Source organism: Myotis myotis, unplaced genomic scaffold (assembly GCF_014108235.1).
Source record: "Myotis myotis isolate mMyoMyo1 unplaced genomic scaffold, mMyoMyo1.p scaffold_m19_p_17, whole genome shotgun sequence".
Lineage (NCBI taxonomy): Eukaryota > Metazoa > Chordata > Mammalia > Chiroptera > Vespertilionidae > Myotis > Myotis myotis.
This window is the reverse complement of record NW_023416321.1, coordinates 16,104,826-16,120,962: the sequence shown is the minus strand read 5'-3', so window position 1 is coordinate 16,120,962 and position 16,137 is coordinate 16,104,826. Positions and strand designations below refer to the sequence as shown.

The following is a 16,137-nucleotide window of genomic DNA, read 5'->3' as shown; positions in this document are numbered from 1 at the left end:
ACTCAAGGGTCCCAGGTTCAATTCCGGTCAAGGGCATGTACCTTGGTTGCGGGCACATCGCCAGTAGGGGGTGTGCAGGAGGCAGCTGATCAATGTTTCTCTCTCACCGATGTTTCTAACTCTATCCCTCTCCCTTCCTCTCTGTAAAAAATCAATAAAATATATTAAAAAGAAAAGAATATATGTGTGGTGTGTGTGTGTGTGTGTGTGTGTGTGTGTGTGTGTATTTTTTTTTAAGAAATTGCTTTTGGATTGTGACTCCCTTGCTCTCTCGTTTCTCTTTTGCTGGCCACCAGCGACACCCACCGAGGACTCCTGGGGCTGAACCCCTGTGCTAAAACAGCATCTTCACTCTCAGGTGTACTAAGCAGTGAGTAGGCCGCTAGGTCAGTTACCTGAGAGAGCACAGTTCTGCCCCGTCTGGGGCGCAGAGAGGCGGGCACAGGTCTGCCCCGCCCGCCTCTCCCCGGATGGCTGCCAGCCGTCCCCTGCAGAACTCTGTGGGCACTTTAAAGTGGGTTTCGCAGTGAACACACACCTTTTCATTCCTCTCCGAAACTCATAGAGCTTTTGCCCTTCAGGTACGGAGAACACCCGGATGACCGTGCCCTGGAAAAGAAAGCGGGTGGACGTTTCATACCGTTCATGGCTTCGCAAAGACACGTCTCTTTAGAAGATGTGTTTTTATTGGCGCTGAACATCTGTCCCCGGAGAGGAAGCACAGAGTGCTGGGCGGGGAGGCCTGTCTGTTTGCATTATGTGCCAGAGAAGCAATTCTCAGGGCGTCTGTCTCCCTTTTCCCTCCCACCCCAGCCCAGGGCTCGGCGTGTGTTCACTCAAAGGGCTCTGGCTTCCTGGAATGGTCAGTCTCTGCCGGTCACGACAACACACCTATTCTTCGTGGCATTTGAAAATTCAACTTGCTCACACTCCCTGATTATTCCCGTCAGAAGAGCTCAATCTGCTAACTAGCAAAGCATTTCGTTTACACCACATTAATGAGAGGCAGCCTCTGTCTGTATCTGTGATGGGCACACCCGCTTCTCAGTAAGACAGCAAGTTTTGGTGCAAAGTATCTTGCATCTTGCAAAGCGCAGGCCTCTGCACTAGTGAGTTAACAGAGGCATCAGTATGCCACACCAGGCCTGATAGGCTGCTTCTGAAGTGAATTCTGGGCGGGCCCCGAGGCCCGTCAGTCCTGGTGTCACCAGACACGTGTCATCACTCACCACCCAGGAGGAGAGCCGGTAAAGACGCTGAGCGCACTCACTTTCTCAGAAGCGCTCGCCAGCTTGGAGCCCGAGGCGTTGAAGGTGATGGCGGCCAGCGTCCCCTCGTGGGCTGCAATCGTGCAGACTGTTTTCTGTTGGTGAAAAGGCACAACGGGTATCGATGCCGGGAAAGAGGGACGATGGATTGCCCCTCCCTGCTTCCTCTTTCCCTCTGAGACACCCTCCCTCACTTGCCAGTCGCCCGTCTCTCTTTCCAGCAGACCTTTCACATGGCAGCTGTCCATGTGCTCTAGTGTATCCAGGCTCTGCCTCAAGGGCCACTCGTCTCTATCCCTTGTCCTGCCCTCGGGAAGATGGACAGCCAACGGTGCCCGGTGTGGGGTGATGGCGCAGTCGCGGCCCTCCCCAGTGCATCTTTAGGGGGCTTCCCCAGCAACGCTGCCCCGCTCTGTGAAGCGCGGCAAGCGGAGGACAGGAAGTGTGCAGCATGGCACCGCCAAGCCCACAGCGGGCCCCCAGCTGGCAGGTGGATTCCCTGGCGCTGCAGCTGTCTGCCTGGGCCTGGCACGCTGCCTCCTGGCTATGCTGACTGATGGCTCAAGGGCAAATATCACTGCTTTCTCCACACCCAAGCGCTGTGGCCAGAACAAACTCCCCCACTGTTGCTTCAGCCTCTGCACCTCGCCCCACTGCGACAGAGCCCGCTCATCACCTGCCACTGACCGCAGAGCCACGCAGGTGGGCGGGGTCAGCCCAGTCCCTGTTAACTTACCAGGGAGTGTCCGTCATAAAGCACAATCTCGCCTGTGGTCAGGCTTCCAGGATAAGCCACGTAAGAGTTGGAATGGTTGATAGAGAGGGCACACAGACCTGGCAGAGAACAAACAGATGAAACAGCCCGTGTCCAGAGAGCACTTACCTGCAAAGGGCTCTGAAAACGGCGCCTACACCGCCACCTCCTGGTGAGGGGAGGAACGGTGTGGCAGACATGACCTGCCTGCTCTGGCTCCCTGCAGCCTCCTGACCTTTCACGCTTGGCCCAGGCCTGACAAGGGACCACTCGGACCTTGCAAGTTTTGCTCTGGGAACCCAATTTCCCATCTCATCTGGGTTCTTTGCAATCCAAAATGCAATTTCAACATCAGCCTGCCCAGCAGAAGGAACTCTGGTCTTGTGAAACGGGGGAGGGAAGACCAGGACACCAGGTTGGTTTGCATGTGGGTTCCCAGAGGGGTGGTGAGAGGAAAGGAGGTGAAGATCGGACAGTGCAACCCTAGAGGGACTTGAGTACCATTGCAGAGTTCAGATCGTATAAATGTGTCCAGTACGTTCTGAAGGTTTCTGAGTACATGTGCTTAAAAAAAGCAGAGTTAATCAGAACCAGAACGAGACACCACTTCACACCCACCAGGACGGCTATTATAAAAAGACAGCTAATTGGAACCCTCACACTGCCGCTGGGAAGGTCACGCGGGCCAGTGCTGGGGAGACAGCCAGGCTGTTCCTCAAAAGACGAAACACCGAGTTACCATCTAACCGAAACCCCGCTCCTGGACATGTCCCCAGGAGAAACGAAAACACAGAGCCACCAAGAATCTTGTATATAAATGTTCACGGCAACATTCTTCATAACAGTCAAAAAGGAGAAGCAGCCCAAGTGTCTTATCAACTGCTGAGTGGATGAAATGTGGTATATTTTTACAATGGAGTATTATCTATGTATGTGAAAGCCTAAGCGACCGGTCGACCGGTCGCTATGATGCACACTGACCACCCGGGGACAGACGCTCAACACACAGGATTGAGCTCCCTCCTGTCTGGATCGGGCCTGCAGGGATCAGGCCGAAACTGGCTATCCAACATCTCCCAAGGGGTCCCGGATTGCGAGAGGGCGCAGGCCAGGCCGAGGGACCCCACCGATGCATGAATCTGTGCACCGGGCCTCTAGTTAATTAATAAAGAGAAATTAAATGAAAATATATATATTTATATGTGTGTGTGTGTATGTATTCTCCAATATGGATGAACATTGAAAATATTATGCTAAGTGAAAGAAGCCTGTCACAAAAGACCACATATTGTATCATTCCACTACTATGAAATGTCCAGAAGAGATAAATCTAGAGACAGAAACTACATTAGGGTTGCCTAGGCCTGGAGGTATGGGGGCTGATGGCTAAGAGGTATGTTCTGTTCTTTTTCAGGGAGAGGATAAAATGCTCTAAAATCAATTGCCCTGGTGGTCATACAGCTCTTTGAATATACTGAAAGCTATTGAATTGTGTACTGTAAATGGGTGAATCATATGGCATGCCAATTATATCGCAATAAGTTGTTAGGGAAAAAAACAGGCAGTGTTTTAAGAATATCTATCTGGCAGAGACAGATGGAGGACGTGAGTTCAAGATCCAGCCCAGGTCTGCCAAAATAATGATTCAGTATTTGTATATATTGCAAAATAATCACAAGTCTAGTTACTATCTGTCAACATACAGTTACAATTTTTTTCTTGCTAGCAGAACTTTTTAGATCTAATCTCTTAGCAACTTTCAAATATGCAATACGGTATTATTCACTGTGGTCACCATGCTGCATAGTCCCAGGACATATTTTATAACTGGAAGTTTGGACCTGTTGACCCCCTTCACCCATTTTGGTCCCCACCCCTCACTTACCTCCTCCGGCAACCACTGATCTGTTCTTTGTATCTATGAAGTCATTTTTTTAAATTCCACATATAAGAGATCCTACGGTTTTTGCGATATTTGTCCTTGTCCGCCTGACATCTTTCACTCGGCATACTACCCTCACGGCCCATCCATGTTGTTACAATAGTAAGATTTCATCCTTTTTATGGCTGAATAGATTCCGTTGTACATACACACCACATTTTCTTTATCAGTTCATCCGCCATTGGACACTTAGGTTGTTTCCAGATCTTGACTATTGGGAACAACGCTGCAATGAACACGGGGGGTGCAGCTGTCTCTGTGGGAGGCGATTTCACTTGCTCAGGCTGTATTCCCAGCAGTGGGACAGCTGGATCGCATGGTAGTTCTACCTCCTTTCAGCTGGCTGAGGAAGCTCCCTACTCCTTTTCAAAGCGGCTGTACCACTGACATTCTCAACAACAGGGCACAGGGCTCCCTTTCCTCCGCATCCTCAGCACACTTGTTACTTCCTGCCTTTTTGAATAAGCCCTTCTTCCAGGTGCCTTCAGAGTTCTATGTTCAAATGTGAGTATCTCAGAAAGGAAGAAAGGCTTCAACGTGTGCAGCTAACAGGGCACTTCCTGTGTTGCCTGGAGGAGAATGAGATGATCCTAGATTATAACAAGAAAGGGGCGGAGGGGAACGGCTAGGGCAGGTGCATGCTGGCACATGCCCACGTGTTTGACAGCTGGGCTCTGGACTTGCATCTCTGCCGACCCATCTGCCTGTAGCCAAAGGGTCCTGCACGCCGACCCTCGCACACGAAACCAAGGCCCCACAAATGCTTTGCATGTGTTCCTTCGATGGCCTGGGGTCCAACCAGCTGTGAGAATGTATCTTTATTTCCTGCAAAGCCCCCAAGGAAAGCACTAAGTCTTCTGCGTCTGTCACAGGTGCCGCACAAAGCCTTTTAAGGAAGGAAACGATCCTTTCCTTTGATATTATTTTATAACAGAAAAGTGATCAACAATTTGCAGAGCCCAGAAAATATGAAGAAAGGGGGAATCAGCCACCATTCTAAAACCCAGAGGTTTTTCACTGTTCTCAACATTTGAGCACATTTCCTTCATAGGAGCGAGGTTTGGATGTTTGACACTTGACACACATTTTCACAAGTCACTGTCAACTATGATTTCACCGCAGCTGATGTGGCTGTCATCCCTCCACAGCTGGAAGAGAAGGGCCTGCTATCAATTGAAGAGCCGATGGCATCATCCGCTGGATGACAGGGAAGTCCTGTGATTCTAAGCCATCGGCGTCCCGGGATTCACAGTATGACATGTCAAACTTCAAGCAAGTTGACGGTGATTTATGACATGCAGTTCCCTCTGGGCTGACTTGTGGCCCAGAACATGCCTTCCTGTTTTCAGACTTGGAAAGGAATCTGTGCTTGCAAATGAGAGCCAGCTCCCTGCCTGCAGCACCTCTTCCAGAGAGAGGGCTCACTGGACGATACCCACGGCTTCGTTCTGTTAGACACACTGTCGGGGGAGTAGACTGCCCCCTCGGTACCCCATACATGGTTGTGAGGTCCGCAGCACAGCCGAGTCCGTGGCTCGCAGACCTGTCCAGAGATTTCTACCCTCCACAGCTCGGCACACAGACTGCTGTGCTCGCAGGAAATTAGCTTTGAGCCCCATCTGGCCTAACTCTTTAGAGGAAGCAGCCTGCAATCTCTGACACAACAGGAGCGGGCATGACACAAACACAGACGAAGAGGGAGGAAATTACAGCCACACAGATGCTGAGCGCAGAGCAGTGGGAGGACTCGGTGTGTGCCACTGATTCGTGGTTCACGTGGGCAGCATGCATGTAGAATGTGTGCTGGAGCCACGGGCAGCATGCGTGCGGAATGTGTGCTCGAGCCATGAGACACAGTTCTGTCTGCCTTGACTCACGAAGGGTTTATAAAGATCAGAGCCAGCGTCTCCATCTTTAGTGTTGTTCAGAAAACCAATTAGAGAATGAACAAATGGAGGAGGCCACTGGCCTCAGGATTTTACGGTCGTGGTTCTGAAGGTCCAGAGGCAGCCGATGGTTCTGGATTGGGGAGCAGTCATGTCATGTGATGCCTGGGTGCCCCCCAGGCTGGCGCTCAATGAGTGAGTGAGCCTAGTGGGCGGCATGTGATGCGGGGGCAGACGTGCCGTGGCTTTCACTCCCTGCCCCCAGTGAATCCTCCGAGTAATTCTGGGGGGGCGATCATTATCATCTCCATTTTATTAAAGTGGTTGTTGAGAGGATAAGTATAAATTTCAGGATTTGAAAAACTCCTGGACATTCTCTCCAAAAGATGGCAAAGGTGTTATAAGACACACTGTGGCCTGGCCAGCGTGGCTCAGTGGTTGAGCGTCAACCTATGAACCTAGAGGGTTTGATTCCCACTCAGGGCACATGCCTGGGTTGCGGGCTCAATTCTCAGTGTGGGGTGTGCAGGAGGCAGCCCAACAATGATTATCCCTCATCATGGATGTTTCTATCTCTTGCTCCCTCTTTCTTCCTCTCTGAAATTAATAAAAATATATATAAAAAAAGACACACTGTGGTTGTTCAACCTGTCCCTGGCCTTTCAGAAGGAAATGCTAGAACATTGCACTTCATAAGCTTAAACTAGGAAACTTACTCAACAGCGTCCCATCCTGAGAAGTGTGGGAAGTGCAATGTGGAGATTCCTCTGTAACATAACAGAACATATTCTTTGCGGTTCGGCTTGTCTCTCTCCTAGTCACGCAGACACACCACATCAAAACCTGCTCGTAATTATTACGCCTACTCTGTGCTGAGCAACCACAGCAAATAATTAGGGGTAAACACCTCTCCGTACCAGATGCATGGACTCTCCCACGCGTCTACCTCAAAGGCCCTGACACATTTGCTGAGAACGGGCCCAGATGAAAGGAGTTTCGGGGGGTGGGCGGCCGTGAGGGCCACACAGCCTCTTGCAGGGCGCATAGCCTGATGTACTTGAGCCTGCCCCCATTAAAACACAGCCTCAGGGTAAGACTTGAAGACTTATAAAGCAAAACAACTGCTTCAGGTTCTCAAGATAGAGAAAGGGGTACCTGGACACGAGAGGAGGGGGCACCTGTCTCGTTCGGGAGCTCACCTGTTGGGTTTGCAGGAACATCCAGGATGGTCTTCAGCAGCTTCATGTCTTTGATGTTGTGGATGTAAATGGATTCCTCCAGGCACACCAGCAGCCTCTGTAACCACACAGACGCGTCACTGCATCGAAAGGGGACCGAGCCAATCGAAACCACTCACCTTTCCTTAAGTCCTAACTTGATCCCAAGTCTAACCGAGGAAAACTCTGGGTGATGGATTTGAAGATGATGTTTATGTATGCACACATGCACATGCACACACATGTATACACCAAGCTTTTTAGTCTGGTGTAGTCCTATTTGTTTATTTTTTTATTTTGTTTCCTTTGTCCAAGGTAATATATCAGGAAAAATATTGCTACGACAAATGTCTGAGATTTCACTGCCTATGTTTTCTCCTAGGAGTTTTAGGGTTTCGAGTCTAACATTTGAGTCTTTAACCTATTTTGAGTTTATTCTTGTGTATGGTGTAAGAAGGTCATGCACTTAACTGTCCAATTTTCCCAGCACCATTTATTGAATAGACTATCTTTACCCCACTGTATGTTTTTGTCTCCTTTGTCAAACATTAATTGTCCTTAAAGGCATGGATTTATTTCTGGGCTCTACTCTCTTCCATTGACCTATATGTCTGTTTTTGTGCCAGTACCATGATGTTTTGATTACCATGGCCTTGATGTATATAGTTTGATATCAGGTAGAGTGATTCCTCAAACTTTGTTCTTCTTTATCAAGATTGCTGTGGCTGTTTGGGATCTTTTGGGGTTCTATATAAATTTTGGGGATATTTGTCTAGTTCTGTGAAATATGCCATTGGTATCTTGAAAGGAATGACATTGAATCTATAGATTGCTTTGGGTGGTATTGACATTTTAACGATATTCTTTCTATCTATGAACATGGTATATGCTTCCACTTATATCTTCAACTTTTTTTTCTTCAGTGTCTTATTTTTTAAATTAAATCTTTACTGTTGAAAGTATTACATATGTCTTCTCTGCCCTCCCCCCGCATTGACCCCTTATAGCTCGTCCCTATCCTCTGCCCTAGGCCTTCCCCAATCTATAGTCTGTGACCAAGGGTTATGTATATATGCATACAAGTTCTTTGGTTGATCTCTTCCCACCCACCCACCCACCTCCGCCTTTCCTCTGAGATTCCACAGTCTGTTCCATGCTTCTATGTCTCTGGATCTATTTTGTTCATCAGTTTATTTTGTTCATTAGATTCTACATATGAGTGAGATCATGTGATACTTGTGTTTCCCTGACTGGCTTATTTCAGTTGACATAATACTCTCCAGGTCCCTCCATGCTGTCTCAAAGGGTAAGAGATCCTTCTTTTTTACTGCTGCACAGTGTTCCATGGTGTAAATGTACCACAGCTTTTTTATCCACTCATCTCCTGATGGGCACTTGCGCTATTTCCAGATCTTAGCTATTGTGAATTGTGCTGCCATGAACATAGGAGTACATACATTCTTTCTGATTGGTGTTTTGAGTCTCTTAGGGTTTATTCCTAGAATTGGGATCATGGGTCAAACAGCAGTTCCTGTTTTAAAAAAATTTAATTTTTGAGGAAACTCCATACTGTTTTTCTTCAGTGTCTTATACTTTCCCAAGTACAGGCCTTTTACATCCTTGGTTAAATTTATTCCTAAGTGTTTTATTTTTTGATGCAATTATAAAGGATTGTTTTCTTAGTTCCCCTTTCTGATAGTTCATTATTGGTATATAAAAATGCAACTGATTTCTGAATATTTATTTTGTATCCTGCGACTTTACTGAAGTCATTTATCCGTTCCACTAGTCTTTTGGTAGGATCTAAATTTAGGGTTCTCTATATACAGTATCACTCCATCTGCAAATGATGACAGTTTTACTTCTTCCTTTCCAATTTGGATGCCTTTTATTTCTTTTTCTTATCTGATTGCTGTGGCTAGGACTTCCAGTACTATGTGGAATAAGAGTGGTGAAAGCAAACATCCCTGTCTTATTCCCAGTCTTAAGGGGGACGCTTGCAGTTTTTGCCCACTGAGTATAATGTTGGCTGTGGGTTTGTCATATATGGAGACAGGCTCTCTTCCCTCTTGTACAGACGTAGGTTTCTTTGCTCCCCAACCTTCTGGTTTATCCCACTCCAATGAATGGTCAGATTTTAACTTCTTTAAACTCTCCCGCAGACCTACCTTTGTGCACGCCCTCCAGCCTCGGCATGGGAACACCCCGTCCCCCTCCCATGTTCAGCTCCACTCCTTGGGGGTCCCCCTCCCCAGAGCCGTGAAACCCTTCTCTTCCTCTTCCAACAAGACCCGTCAGGTTTGGAGCCTCTTCCCCACAGCCGTGCTCTCTCCCCAGTGGAAACAGGCCACAGGGTTAATGTGCTGGTGTGTAAGGAACTGGATGCATAGCTCAGCACAGGTGAGCAGATGCAGGTGATGGTGAGGAGCTGCTGGGAAGAATTCCGCATCTGGTGGCTCTGGCCTCACTCTGAGCCACCTCCTACCTCTGCACACGCCTGACTTGTGGCCCTCAGGGCGAGTGGTTCTCAGACTTGGATGAGGATCTGAGCACCCAAGGGGCAAGGCCTGGGCTCTCCCGGGAGATTCTGGTTCGGGAGGTGGTTCAGCCAGTGCTCCAGGGGGTTCTGACGTACACCTGTGTTTGAGAGCCACTGTTTACGGAGAAGACCCTTTATCCCAGAGAACAAAACGTGGAAAGGAAGGTACCTAACACTACAAAAAAGCAGGAGGCTCTCCTCCTGGGAAAAGCCCGCCTTACTGTTTGCCCAGTAAGATTCCTCAAAGCTCAGAAAAGCGGAGACTAACACTTGAACGGAGCAGAAAAATAAAATGTCAACATCTTCATCTTAACTCAGGCTCTGCGGTCACAGGTCTGAGGCTGGGTCTCCCAACTGAGGACAGAGGAGTGTTTCTCCGTGGAGCACGTGTCCTCCGATTGCCCTGGTCCCTGTGCCTTTGCCAGCACTCACCAGGGTGGGCACTGTCTTCCTCTATGCATGCTGATGTTCTGAGGCTTCTGATATCCTCTTGTATTCCACACCCAATCCCCAGCACACGGGTCCTCAGCACACGCCTCCTGCAGAACGGCCCCTACTGCTAGCCTGTCCCGTCTGCGTCCCTTCCCACCGGCGCTCACAGCACCGTCTGCTCCGTGGCCCACATGGCCCACGTTCAGGTCGCCCCCGTGTTGGCTGCAGACAAGAATGAAGCGGGAGGGGAGCAGACCGAGAACACGCAGAGGCCAAGAGGATGCGCTTTGCCCTCAGTTCAAGTGACAGCACGCTTCCGGGACGGGCAGAGCCTGGAACCGGCTTCCTTTAACAGCCAGTTTTCAGCTCATTCCGTCACTCCAACTCTTGTCAACTTCTCTAGGCTTTATAATTTAATAACCCCTTTTAACAATTAAAAATATTTATAGCATCTGCTCTCGAGCACCACGGACTTAGACTCAGCGTCCGAGCCTGGATGCAGATGCTGCATCTGTTCTAGGGCCCTTGGCATCCAGACGGAGGTGGAGAACAGGTGGCAAAGAACCGTACACGCTCGCATATTGAAATGCATCTGGGTAACCGCCTGTATTCTGTTGAACACATCTCCTCAACTCAGTGCCGGGGGAATCACATCTACTAAATGTGAAAAATATCACAATTACTAGACACTCTTCCTTTCTATCTGAGGGAGCTGCCGCCGCCACCTGGCAGGGAGGAGCTGCAGGAGTTGCCTAAACCAGAAGTTGTTAGCGCCCAAACCTGAACGTTTTAAGAAAAGCAAACCCCAAACGCTTCCCAGACCTGTTCCAAAGCACCTTCTTAGGAGCAGAAATATTGGACCTGGGTTCACTTTAGCTTGGCCATGATAAGCCAGGTAGGTCCAGGTGCATTAATGTCCTTTGGTGGTGGGGGCGGAGAGCCTTAGAGTTCATGAGTGTTACGCTGAGTGGAGTGACATCTAAAGGTCAACAGACTGGGTCGGACACTTGAATAATCCTCCTTTGTCCCATTCGCTAATGAAAATGTCAGAGAGCAAGTAAGAGAGAAGTTATACAAAGACATGCCATAGATACTATTCGAGAATTCTGATTTTAACAGGACATTTGCCTACACAACCTTACGGAGACGTCAGTTACCGAAAAAGGATCGTTAATGCTCCCACACTGGCTACTCCTACGTGCAAAGGAAAAAACAAGACAGTTCAACAACAACGTTGAACGTGCTCCCAACAGACTTCAGAACGAGCACTTGAGCCAAGCATTATTCTGAAAACTAAAAGCCTTCAAGCTGAAAACTCTCAAACTGCCTTTTTCTCTCTTGCTAAGAACCTGGGTTTATTTTCTTTTTTACTCGGACTCCTCTTTGCGTAAAAAAAAAAAAAAAAAATCCCCGTATCCTATTTCTCAGGCTGTTCTCTGCTTTTATGCAGGCTTAAGTGGAGAGTCAGTGAAAATATTTGATCAACTCAAAGAAATAATCTCTTCCTTACCATAAACTTCAGAAAGCACTTTGTCTCATTTGTTTAAAAAAGTTAATCAGCACTTCGTGGTTTAGGTGCAAAGACAGGAGAGAACGTTGTCCCCGGCGAATGCCATGACCTCCACCCTCCTGGGATTGTTTGCCTGAATGGACAGAGCTGCGCGCTCATGCAGAGAATGTCTCTGTTTGCTTATGGACAAGGAGGCCAGGAAACAGACATTGTGGGAGATTTTCCTACCGGGCATTCACTATCTTTTCCACCAGGTCTCACAGCAGTGAACAGAACAGATACAGCCCCTGCCCTGCTCCTAGGACTCAGACTGTAATAATTCAACGGAAACTCTGCTACCTCGGCCACTTATTTAACAAGAACGGATATTTTTCAAGAGAAGGTGCTGCATAGTTGAGATAAGAATATTCCTTCCTTCAACAAAGAAAACACTACAAGAAAAATCTCCAAGGGTTAGCTGGGCGGAAGAGACGTGGAAGCCCGAGGACCTGGCCACTGGGCAGTTTTACTGACTGGCTTCAGAACCACCCAGGAGGACCACACACTGTTCTCAGGGGCTTCCTCCGAGAGGCGTGACCGCCAGTCTGCAGCGAATGCCACCTTCGGGGACCCAAACCAGAGAGGCGTCCCTCTGTGTTGAAGGTGTCCTTGCAACGGCTCAGGGTTCCAGAGCCAGGGGTCTGGCCAGCCTGCACCCAGGGGAGGGCTCACCTCGCCGGTGGCCACGTCGGAAAAAGAACAAGAGGCAGGAGGACCAGGGAGGACCCGCCACTGAGACAAGCGCATGGAACAGACTCTCTACAGGAGCCTCATAAATCAAGGCCTGAGGATGAAAATGCCCTGTAGAACCTGATGCTTGTTCTAGGGGCATTCCTCCTGAACGATAGCCATCTTTCTCCTCGGTCCCAACGAGCAGAAGCCTTGCAATCTGGAGGGATCTTCCCCCCACTTACCTGTCGGTTCAGCCTTATGGACAAGATGTTGCTGGAGTAGCTGTAATTGCAGATCTCCGTGCCTTTCTTAAAGTGGTAGACGTTCATTTGCCGCGGCTTTGTGTGACTGACCACCACCACCAGGCTGCTGGAGAAGAGGCGCTCCACGATGTAGACATCCGGGATTTCATCTGGGAGGGAAAGCAGCCGAGGTTACCCGCGTTCCGGCCTTGGCCAGTCAGCCAGCGTCCTTTAGGTCCTGCTGACTGGGCACCCTCCATTAGAATGCATTTGCAATGATCAGTGCCCCCCCACCCCCACCCCAGGAAGCTTTAGCCAATTCCAAATGGAACAGTTCCAAAGCCCTTTCACATATCTAAAGAAGATGCTAGTGACCAGACACAAAGTCAGAATTTCCAGAGCTCCTCCAGGGCCCTGGGGCGCCACTGTTTGCTCTGTGAAGCCTAATGAGGGGTCTGGGCCGTCTCAGCTACCCTTTCCTCATTCAGAGGTTTCAAAGAAGTGACTGCTTTGTCAGGAGCCTCTGCCTTCAGAGTTCCTGTCCCTGTTGCTACGAGGGGGACCACCATGGGGGGCAGTGGCATAGAAAAACCTGTACTCCCTCCCCATCCGCTATGCTCCCTGACCATTTCTGGAATCCCTTTCCTGTTGAAACCCATCTGGACGTCAGTGTTATAACCAGGGAAGTACCTCTGTACTCGGGAAGAAGGTATGTTAGTGAGCCCCCCAAAAATACTCTTTTCCTATGCATGCCTTTCCTGATCTTGGGCAAGTCCTGTAGGGAGCAACCCAGGACAGGTACAGAGCAAGTTATCCATGAAAATGGCATAATAAAAATAACATCTCACAAATAAATTAGGAGCCCAATATATTAGTTACCAAACCACTTTCTTTCCAGGAAATCCAAAGATTATATTCTTCACTATATAAGAGAGTCACATTTCTAAGCTGAATTTTTTTTTTTACTGTTTACTAGAAGTACGCCAGCATCTTCAATATGGACTATGTACATGGGGTTGTATTGCTTTATCAGCAAAGGACATACTTCCATGACTGAAAACATTACCAATATTCTACAGTGCCAACATAATGGGGGGAAATCCCAACTGATCTTTTGCTATGACAATATAAGAACTGATGATGGTGCATATATGTATATGAAAAATTGTCAACAGTATGGTTCCAAACAAGGGATTTCTTAATATAAAATGTTACCTAAGCTACTGCTACATCTCACTAAGTGCTTCGCTATGGTTTTGGTTTTAAAGCAAGCGAAGACATTGATTTATATTTAATCTGAAAAATACTGCCTCAAGTTTAATGGGTAAGGGAGAGAAAGGCAGACAGCTCAGGAGTAGCACGGATTAAAGTCCAAAGGGAGGATTTGGCGTCCCTGAGACCTCACACGCACACACTTACTGCTGCCATGGACTTGGTCCAGTTGCTCCACAGAACTCAACGAAAACAGCTTATAACCAGCTTTGGTTCCAATTGCTAGGGATCTGTGGGAGACAAGGAGAGCCTGGGAATGACAACAGGTACTGAATCCCAACCACAGACTTGAAGACAGATACCCCTTTTCCCTCTCACTCATGGAGACAGATAAACAAACATCTTCAGGTGCTTCAATATTGGGGTTTTTTAAATGCTTTAATGACATTTTCCTCTCTTTTTAAAGAAAACATGTTTTTATTGATTTCAGAGAGAGGAAGGAAGAGGGAAAGAGAGAAACATCAATGACAAGAGAGAATCATCGATCAGCTGCGTCCTGCATGCCCACACTGGGGATTGAATCCAAAATCCGGGCATGTGCCCTGACTGGGAATTGAAATGTGATCTCCTGGTTCATAGGCCAATGCTCAACCACTGAGCCACACTGGCCAGGTGCTATGTGGTAACTTTCTAACTGGTGAGGCACACCTTGTCAGATGGAGAGGCATGGTAGAGGGATGAGGTTAAAGACAACTACTCTCATGGCTAAGAGACATGAAACTTCATGGGCTCAACCATCAAATGAAATGTCGAACTACCCAGAGACCATGCTTTCCCAGCTGAGCAGAAATAGGGGCAATGGGCTGTTTAAGACTATTCACCATGGTACTACCCCCAATGCAATTAGGGGTCATCTGGTTGTTGGAAAGGTACTTTTTCAAGGGGTGTGTCGTTTTTTATTCCCTTGATGACTTTTTTTTTTTTTTTTTTTTTTTTTGCTTAAAAAGGAAATACATGTTCCTAGTAGGCATAGTAGGTCATTAGTAGGCAAAATTTAATAGATGCTTGCTTGAAACATTCCCACTTTATACCAGTGGCTCTCATCCCTGGATGGACATTAAACTCACTTGGGAAATTTAAAAAAAAAAATACTGATGACTGTCCACCTCTGTTCCCCCGATATGCTCTACAAACTAACAAAACAAAAGCTAAACGTTTATCTGGAACAAGGTCGGCTAAAAAAAAAATCTTGTTTTTAAATTTTTCACTTCTCAACCCATAGATAAAGACAGAGTGTGAAGCCAGGTTGCCTTGGCCTCAGGATGAAGGCAAATGAGCCTGTTTTGTTCAGCAGCTGGGAATCCCCATCCAGCTCTCGCCTGCTTTGCCCTTAAGACTTGAGTGATGAAGCGAATCTGACACACAAGATGCACAGAATAAGCACTTCCCTGAGCACTTCCATCCCGGGAAAGTGGGGTCTGAGCTGAAAGGGACCTTAACATGGGCCTCAGTGGACCTCAAATTCAGTCCAACTTCCTCATTTAAAACAAACAGATGAGCCTGGCTGGTGTGGCTCAGTGGTTGAGCATCAACCCGGGAACCAAAAGGTCACCGGTTGGATTCCTGGTCAGGGCACATGCCCGGGGTTGTGGGCTCGATCCCCAGTGGGGGGCATGCAGGAGGCAGCCGATCAGTGGTTCTCTCTCATCCTTGATGTTTCTATCTCTCTACCTCTCCCTTCCTCTCTCTAAAAATCAATAAAAATACATTATTAAAAAAAACAAAACAAGAAACAAATGAAAAGGTGAGATTCGCTCTTCACAGAGCAGCCTATACTAAAATAAGCAGCTTACTGCTACAAGCCAGGTGGCCACGGCTCTTGTTTCACTTGCCTAAAAAAGAGAAGGTCACATGATTTTCTCTGGAATACTTTTTTTTCCTACCCAAACATTTGTTCTTCCCTGGGACACATGGATGTGTGACTGGAGTCAACGTGTAATCAGCGAGGTCAGGGCTTCTGTTCCTTAGCCCTCCAACCTGCCCTGTGGCTAAAATGGTGTGTTGGACCTTTGCTTCGGAGAATTAGTAGGTCTGGCATCTGTAACCACAGCCTCAGTGATGACAGACAGCTACTGGGAAGGCAAGCCAGCAGCATCTTAAACCTTCAAAATATACTCTGTAGTGTTTAGTGTTTTAAATTTTTTCACATAAACTTTTTCACATACAGATAGACACATTTAGCTGTAAACAGAGGTTTCTAAAGTTTTCTAGTAACAAAAAAAAAATGTAACTAGAGCAGCCGTGGGCAAACTACGGCCCGCGGGCCGGATCCGGCCCATTCGGCTGTTCTATCTGGCCCACGGAGCCGAAAGAGCGGAGGGTTCTCTTGCTCTCCCCTCCGCTCCTTCACCAGCAGCAGTGTTA

The 16,137-nt window shown here is 48.0% G+C and overlaps 1 protein-coding gene across 5 annotated transcripts in view; it reads right to left on the bottom strand.

Moving 5' to 3' along the window:
- Positions 1-16,137, bottom strand: part of WIPI1 (WD repeat domain, phosphoinositide interacting 1) — a 28,087-nt gene that overhangs the window by 8,583 nt on the left and 3,367 nt on the right. Inside the window, exons 2-7 of one of the 5 annotated variants that reach the window (XM_036339844.1) lie at positions 13,921-14,003; positions 12,502-12,671; positions 7,050-7,146; positions 2,005-2,102; positions 1,271-1,363; positions 539-609 (exon numbers count right to left, since the gene is read on the bottom strand). In XM_036339844.1, the coding sequence (XP_036195737.1) occupies positions 539-609; positions 1,271-1,363; positions 2,005-2,102; positions 7,050-7,146; positions 12,502-12,671; positions 13,921-14,003 (612 nt within the window). The other 4 variants (XM_036339848.1, XM_036339846.1, XM_036339847.1 and 1 more) reach the window with 4 other exon arrangements.